This window comes from Lactuca serriola, chromosome 5, assembly GCF_051521515.1.
Source record: "Lactuca serriola cultivar US96UC23 chromosome 5, Lser_US96UC23_V15, whole genome shotgun sequence".
In the NCBI taxonomy this organism is placed as follows: Eukaryota; Viridiplantae; Streptophyta; class Magnoliopsida; order Asterales; family Asteraceae; genus Lactuca; species Lactuca serriola.
The window spans coordinates 286,603,298-286,612,002 of NC_136412.1; the positions used below are offsets into that span (position 1 = coordinate 286,603,298).

At 32.6% G+C, this 8,705-nt stretch overlaps 1 protein-coding gene across 1 annotated transcript; it reads left to right on the top strand.

The window, feature by feature from the left end:
• Positions 1-1,511: 1,511 nt before the first annotated feature.
• Positions 1,512-6,884, top strand: VHA-A (vacuolar ATP synthase subunit A). The gene is made up of 20 exons (XM_079002788.1): positions 1,512-1,757; positions 2,921-3,047; positions 3,137-3,192; positions 3,286-3,342; positions 3,457-3,568; positions 3,654-3,691; positions 3,800-3,901; positions 3,988-4,044; positions 4,131-4,202; positions 4,294-4,395; positions 4,474-4,536; positions 4,631-4,763; positions 4,851-4,957; positions 5,041-5,235; positions 5,324-5,410; positions 5,488-5,592; positions 5,711-5,808; positions 6,045-6,123; positions 6,209-6,297; positions 6,390-6,884. The coding sequence occupies exons 1-20, from the start codon at positions 1,680-1,682 to the stop codon at positions 6,502-6,504; spliced, it is 1,872 nt and encodes a 623-aa protein (XP_078858914.1). The 5' UTR covers positions 1,512-1,679; the 3' UTR covers positions 6,505-6,884.
• The last annotated feature ends 1,821 nt before the right edge of the window (positions 6,885-8,705 follow it).

Below are 8,705 nucleotides of genomic sequence, written 5' to 3' on the forward strand. Positions count from 1 at the left end.
TGAGACACCAACAATACACCAACTTGACAAGAATGTCAGTTCTTTGTAAGCTCTTAAGCTTGGAAACAAATACTAAAGTATTTGATTTAAGAAAGTCAAAAACAAGTAACTAACTCTTAAGCCCTTTGCTTGAAAGAATAAGAGAGGGTGAGAGAGTGAGTAGTTTTGGCAATTACATACAAGAGTGCAATACCAAAATGCAAGCACCAAATCTATATGCATAAAGTTAAGCTAATACCCATTAGATCTTAACACTTTAAGTAACCATGTCTCTAGGTCATGAATGTGTTTTACCATGCTTCTTAGGTTGAATTCTTCACATTAAACAAATACACGAGCCATGCCTTTCGTTCTCTTAGAACTTACGACCATGGAGCCAAAAAGAAGACAAATTGTTTAAATTTTATAAACTTAAAGTTTATACAATATAAACTTTGTTCTAGGTAAAACACAAAAAGATCCAACCAATCCAAAAGGTTATGCATGACTTATTAATTTATACCTTATGAAATAATGTGTTACTTGTATGGTAAAATAATTATTTCCATGAAATAAATATTTTTTCAATTTATTATAAGAGTTTATTAATATTTATTAAAATCAATTTCTAATAAATAATCGATTATATCAAGTTGTTAGTTTGACCCCTAGGATCATATGTTACTTAGCAATATCATTCTAATATAAGTCTTGAACATATTAGATCTTTCAAATGACAAAGGAAAATGAAAGGATCATCAAAAACAACGACCGGTGCAACAACAAACAGAAGTTGCGATTCCCAAGGCTTTGGGACAAATAAATGCAAACCAACCGGTGGAAACATTCTCCTAGATGTTGTGAAGTTGTCCAAAAATCAAGTCAAACGGAACCCATGAATCTTTGAAAAGTGATCAAACATTGAAGCCTCTTCAAAACCGAAAATGGAGCTAACCCTTGTTTTCATTCTTTGTTTGTATGTGATAGTTGAAAATTAAAATAGAGTTGACATTAAGTAAATGTGACATCTGAAAATGTCTTTCACTCATGGGATAAAATCCTATAATAAACCTAACAAATATCGTCGAAAAATAAATATTTAACAGGCTAAACCTACAATAGCAGATCATAATGATATTTTTTAAGGAGCATCACAAACAAGTTCAATGACAAGATATAAAAAAATAAAAGCAAAATGTTTACATAGACCAAAATTCATTATCATTATGCAAAATTTAGTTCCGAAGCCATTTGCAACAAAATCTTCAAAGTGAAATCAAATCCGTTTTTTGGACCATTACCGCATTGGTTATTTCAAATAAAAATGTCAAATAACAAAAAAAAGACCATAGTTTCATATGTTTGAAAGTTCATATGTTTGATCTAAAAGGAACGGAAAAGGTAACCATCTTATTCCAAAAGAAGAGTCAAATGATCCAGCGGTTAGCTCGTGAGATGTGGCCTACGTGGCGATGTATTACTGGGCAAAGATCTGGTACATATCTGAATGCGTAGCATACGATTAGTACCTCCCCAAACTCCAAAGGCCGATTTACAGCATAAGGATGAAGACATATTGATATGATCCCCACCACATCGCCATTATTCACCTTCTTGTCCATAGTATTGCCTACACGTCTTCCCCTTGGTAGCATCTGTGAAGCGCTAATCGTATTCGAACCCTAGCTCCCGATCTCAATATGCCGTCTGCTTATGGTGCTCGATTGACCACCTTTGAGGATTCCGAGAAGGAAAGCGAGTGTGGTTACGTGCGCAAGGTGAGCCTTCCGATCTACATCTTTCACTCTTCTCCTGCTATACAACTCCATGGTTCATTAACATTCCGTTCGATCGGATTGACTTTCTTCGGTTTTTTATCTTGATCGCCTCGGATCCATCTTGATACTACCATCAACAATCACTCACTGCGCTTCATTGATTTTGAATTCTGATTGGATTTTTTCCCCTTATTAATTTGTTCCAAACTTCAAAGTATTACAATCAGATGCCATCTAGATTTTGATATTGTATCTACAGGTCTAACATGATTTAACGATCCAGTGGTTCACGCTTTGCGAAGGACCAATGCTTTGAAATTCTTTGTTAATCCACTTAGCATGTCAATTTGGAACCCTGGTCTTTTATGTATTGTGATTTATGTTTAAATTTTCGATCTATAAAAGTATTTCCTTTTTCAATCAATTTGAGTAGCCCAACGATAAATTGCTCTAGAGGCTTACCCAAAATGACAATAATTATGAAATGAGTACTACTGACTCTATGTACAGTTATCATACAGTCAAATTTTACAAACCTCTATGCAAATGAGTTTATAAATGATAATAGAATCAACTTCGGGTACATATGCCTCAAAATCAATCCTGTTCCAAGTTGTCCAATTTACCTGTTTGGGATCACGGACATCCCCTGCACTCCAAAACTTTCTAAACAGTCAATTTCTTTTAGCTTCTTATTGTCTCTCTTTCACATCATATTGATGATTTATGATTAAACTATATTTCTTCTGAAAAGTCATGCATCACTCAGATGCTCACTCAAGATTTTATTTTATTTTTTTAATTTCTTAACACAAATTTTAAATTAGAAAATGCAGTTTTGTTTGATTTAGATTTTCAACATTGGTGTATGTATTGATTGGCATTCACGACATGTTTTTGTAAAGTATTAAGATCTTTAGCTGAATGCTATCCATGGTGCTCAATGATTAAGATGTTAAGTGCTTGAGTCATCAAAGCTGTCTAATCCTTTAATCATATGATATGTGTTTTTGTATCAATATATTATTCATTGGAGAGAACACACAATTTTCTTTTTTGGGTATAGATCAAGAATTCAAGATTTGACAAATTAGTTAGGGCTTTAGTCATCTACAAGAGTTATTAAAGTATTAAACTCAGTTATGCTTGATTGTTTGTGGCAGGTTTCAGGGCCAGTGGTCATTGCAGATGGAATGGCAGGGGCTGCTATGTATGAACTTGTCCGTGTTGGACATGACAACCTTATTGGTGAGATTATCCGTTTGGAAGGCGATTCTGCTACAATTCAAGGTATTTATTTAAGTTTCTTATATCCTTTAATGATACTACCTGTATCTTTTGTTTCACAATATTGAGAAAAATTATTCCTTGTATTTCAGTGTACGAAGAAACAGCCGGACTTACAGTGAATGATCCTGTTCTTCGGACACACAAGGTACACATTTTAGATCACCACTCCCTTTAAGATAGTTATAATTTGAACCATATATACAGTAACTTCAACTTCAACTTCAACTTCAACTTTCAGCCTCTATCCGTGGAGTTGGGCCCTGGAATCTTAGGGAATATATTTGATGGTATCCAGGTTGGCAAGCTTTTTTTTCTCTTTCCTTTTGATTTTGTTTCAACTTTATTGTTATTTTTTGAGAGTTACTAACTGCAAACTGCAATTTTATGTATCTGTAAACCCATGATTCAGAGGCCTCTGAAGACTATTGCTAGAATATCAGGTGATGTCTACATTCCTCGTGGTGTGTCTGTTCCAGCTCTTGACAAGGATATACTTTGGGAATTCCAGCCTAAAAAAATAGGTGATTTTGCATTATCCCTGTTTCAGCAGTTAAGCTTTTTCGTGTGATAGATATTTATTAATTTCGATATGTGTTTTGATGTCAGGCGAGGGAGATTCTGTAACTGGTGGAGATCTGTATGCTGTAAGTCTTAACATCCCCATTATTTCTAAAATTAAAAAGTTTTTTCTTGTTATCAAGAATAAGATTAATTGTCATAAGGTGTTAACTTATCTTCTTGTCTTTATGCAGACTGTGTTTGAGAACAGTTTAGTGGAACATCGCATTGGTCTACCTCCTGATGCCATGGGAAAAGTGACATATATTGCACCACCTGGTCAATACTCATTGAAGGTTTTTCTCTAAACCCCTTTTGCCATCTTAATGAAGATGATATGTCTTATTATATTACTAGTATTAATTATTTCCTTTTTATTCAGGACACTGTCTTGGAACTTGAATTTCAAGGTGTCAAAAAGAAATTCACCATGCTTCAGGTTTTTACATCTCTTTTCCCAAAACAATGATTGATTAACATAATTTCACAATGGATTTCTTATTTTTATCAAATTCTTATTTGCAGACTTGGCCTGTACGTACACCTCGTCCTGTTGCATCAAAGCTTGCTGCTGATACTCCACTTCTTACTGGGCAGGTACACTTCAATAAATTATGTTTATTTTCTCTTTTCATCATTGACCATTATGCCCCTTGATCCGTATCTAATCATGGATTGTATGTATTAGCGTGTTCTTGATGCTCTTTTCCCCTCGGTTCTTGGTGGGACATGTGCCATTCCTGGTGCATTCGGCTGTGGGAAAACAGTTATTAGTCAAGCTCTCTCCAAGGTATTTTCAACATTAAATTTAAATAGTTAAACTCCAATATTTTTTTATTATATTAACTGTTTACCCCTCATCTTGCAGTACTCAAATTCAGATACTGTTGTTTATGTTGGTTGCGGTGAAAGAGGAAATGAAATGGCAGAAGTACACATTCCACTCCCACTGAATATAATTAATTCTTTATTTTTTATTTTTTTAAATTTTGTTTCTGTTGTTGATGTTGTAAATAACTGGTCAGGTCCTGATGGATTTCCCTCAATTGACTATGACACTACCTGATGGGCGTGAAGAATCTGTGATGAAACGTACTACACTTGTTGCCAACACTTCTAACATGCCTGTGGCTGCTCGTGAAGCTTCAATCTATACAGGTAACTTCAGCTCCAGTGTATATTTTTTCCTAGTCTTTCAGGATGTAGTAAATCGTAATTTAATTTGTTGTTTAATATTATTTTCAGGAATTACCATAGCTGAATACTTCAGAGACATGGGATACAATGTAAGTATGATGGCAGACTCTACCTCACGTTGGGCAGAAGCATTGCGTGAAATTTCTGGTCGACTGGTATGCTTGCTTTTAAACTACTCATCTACATTTGTAATAATTTTGATTAAAAAAATGATGGAATTAATTATTGTTTTATTCAGGCTGAAATGCCTGCTGATAGTGGTTACCCTGCTTACCTGGCTGCACGGTTGGCATCCTTTTATGAACGTGCTGGTAAAGTAAAATGTCTAGGTGGACCAGAACGTGATGGTAGTGTTACAATTGTTGGTGCTGTATCACCTCCTGGAGGAGATTTCTCCGACCCTGTTACATCCGCCACCCTCAGTATTGTTCAGGTATTTCTTTATTTTTATTTTTTATTTTTTAGTTTTGCTCATTGAATTCATGGTCATAAGTTTTTGCTTGTTTTTTTTTTCTTGTCAGGTTTTCTGGGGTCTAGATAAGAAGCTTGCCCAGAGGAAACATTTTCCTTCTGTCAACTGGCTTATCTCCTACTCCAAGTACTCAACTGTAAGTTGTTGAAATTAAATGAATTAAGCTGTCACTTTTTTAATGTACTGATTACTGAAAAATGATTGGGTGTTCAGGCTCTAGAATCATACTATGAGAAGTTCGATTCGGATTTCATTAACATTAGGACAAAGGCCCGTGAGGTGCTTCAGAGAGAAGATGATCTGAATGAAATTGTCCAGGTTTGTTGCCTTTTGTATCTGGAATCATAAATATTAAATGAGAATTTATGTGGAGGGATTATCTGTATATATATATTGGTAAGGGGGAGGGATAACATGGTGGTGGTTGTTGTTTCAGTTGGTGGGGAAAGATGCCTTGGCTGAAACTGATAAGATTACTTTAGAGACTGCAAAACTTTTGAGGGAAGACTATCTTGCTCAAAATGCATTCACACCGTAAGTACTAGCTTTTTTTTTTTTGCACCGAGTGTCTGTTTGGTTGGATGGAATGGAATAAGCAAGGTAATGGAATGAACCTTTAGGTCCATGATTCCATCATACTAACCAAACACACATATTATATATATATATATATATATATATATATATATATATATATATATATATATATATATATATATATATATATATATGGTTTTGAAAGTTTATATTGTGGTGATGTGATGTGACAGATATGATAAGTTCTGCCCCTTCTACAAGTCTGTATGGATGATGCGCAACATTATCCATTTCTACAATTTAGCCAATCAGGTTTGCTCATCTCTTCTCTTATTTTGATTTTAGTTCATTTTAAAGAAAAAAAAATTGAATAATGATATATGTTTTTATTAAACAGTCAGTGGAGCGAGGAGCTGGTATGGATGGGCAGAAGATCACTTACACGCTGATCAAGCATCGGTTGGGTGATCTATTTTACCGCTTAGTGTAAGTGAAATTACGCTTCTCTCCTCCAGTAAAAATTAAAATTGAATTGGTCTAAAAAATAATGTGTTTATAATGTATAATTAACAAAACAGGTCTCAGAAGTTTGAGGATCCGGCTGAAGGGGAGGATGTTCTTATTGGGAAATTTAAGAAACTAAATGAAGATCTTACTGCTGGTTTCCGCAACCTTGAGGATGAAACCCGGTAAACAAACAAAGAAAGAAGATGTGATTTGATTATTTTGAAGATGAAACCGAGCAAGTGCCAATTTTCATCTCTCAAGATCAAAGAGGTTGTTTGTTTCTTAGTGCTGCTGCTGCATGAAGAAAGAAAGAAAGGAATGAAATGTGATTGTTGTTAGTTGTTTGATTTATTTATTATTCAAACTTCAAAAAGCTGGTTACTGGTTTGTCCATTTGTGGTGCTTAGCTATAATTCTTTTTGGGATTTTGTATGTTGAGAGTTAAATAAGCCGCAGCATGTAGGGTGTAGTCTTGGAACTACTGATGTTGTTGGAACAACTGTTTTTTTTCTTTTTTTACTTAATCCGTATGAATTAATAATGAATAAAATAAATATGTTTGATCCCTTCCCTACTATAAGCTTTACAAATCAAAAAGAATGTTGACTGACAGTTGTCATGATGTGTGGTGTTTATGTTTTTCTGTATGCCAAACATACATTACGTGTGGAGGCTGTTTATTTTCATCAAGAAACCCCAAAAATGTTAATGAAGCTTCGGTTGGGTTAGGTGCATTTGATCATACATCTTGAAGAAAGTGCTTCTATTTGACCATATAAATCTAGCATTGCCTTCTTACTTGATGTTGCCATCATTGTCGACCAATTTGACATGCCAGTGCTATAAGGCTTGAAGGAGTGGCCTCGCCACCCCTCTCGCCAAAACTTTTGCTAAGACATGGTACACCATCCCTTAACAGTCGCCAAGCAAGTTGTCAAGATTAGCTCAAGGAGGCAGCGTGAAGAGAGAAAAAGTGTAAAGGTTTGTGATTGGTTGCTGGACTTTGACTGTCAATTAATTACCTTTTGACCCTATTTTTTTATTTAAAAAAATGTTTTTTTTAAGAAATTGTAGGGAACTCTATGAAATGCTAAGGAAAAAATGTTAGTTAGGTGGAAGGCAAAAAAAATGACATAACAACAAAAAAATGATGTTGAATGGTGCTAAGGGTGCTACCACTCCATTTAGTCTAAGAGGATGAACAGTTTTTTTTACTAACTATGCTTCCGGTTTTTAGAAAGGGTCCTATTTTGTACACACCAATCTACAACACAAACCTACATCACTAGGTTTACTTTTTATTTTTTAGATGAATGATGGTAATTATTATCATATAATTGACCTTACTTTTAAAATCATAACTACAATATAATTATTATTTAAACAACTTTTATTATTAGTTCATTATTACCTAATCAATAGATTATTATTATTTAATAATTATATTTTTATTACTAACTTTATTATTATTAATAATTTTATATTTATTTTTTATTAAGATAAAAAAACAAAAATAATATAGTTTTTATAATATAAAAACATAATTAATGTTATAAAAAAAAATTCAAATAAATTTTCATCAACTTAATATCATTGATGTTATAAATATTATTATAAGAAAAATAAAATTCAAACAAATCTTTATTATTTTTTTAATTTTAAATATTACGTAACAAAAATCCGAGATAAAAATAAACAACAACTAATCATATATACTCATAAAAGATATTTTCATAGGCTTGATTCGCTTATAAAATTCTAGACGAGAGTTATACATAGTTTGTCATTCGGTTGTGGACGGGTCTTTGGTAGTCTCCTTCTAACTGTATCGTCACTATCATTGTCTTGTTATAATCAATGTTTTTTTTAAGTTTTTAATAAAAGGAAATAAATCAATATGTAAAAATAAGAGGATATTAAATATTTAAATAAAAACTGATAATTACTTAATAATAAAATATGTGCTGCAATTGTCTCTCTCTCTCTCTCTCTCTCTCTCTCTCTATATATATATATATATATATATATATATATATATATGCTAATATTTTTTTAAATTAAAATCTATTAAAGAAAACTTGCACAATAAAAGAAAAATAATAAAAAGTATTTTCTGTTACATCATGATAATCTATTCACTTACAAATCCTTATTTACGGTTACAAATAAGTAACCTACTCACAGTAAAAAAAAAATTGTTGATAGTTGTTAATAAAATAATAGTTAATTGAAAATAAATAAGTTTAATAAATATTCTAATATTTTATTATTTGTCTATAAAAAAGTTAATTTTAACTGAAAAATAGATATGTCGGTAATTATATTATTGAAACAAGTAAATATTCTAAAAAGATACATAACCGATGATAAAAAAATATTACCTCAAA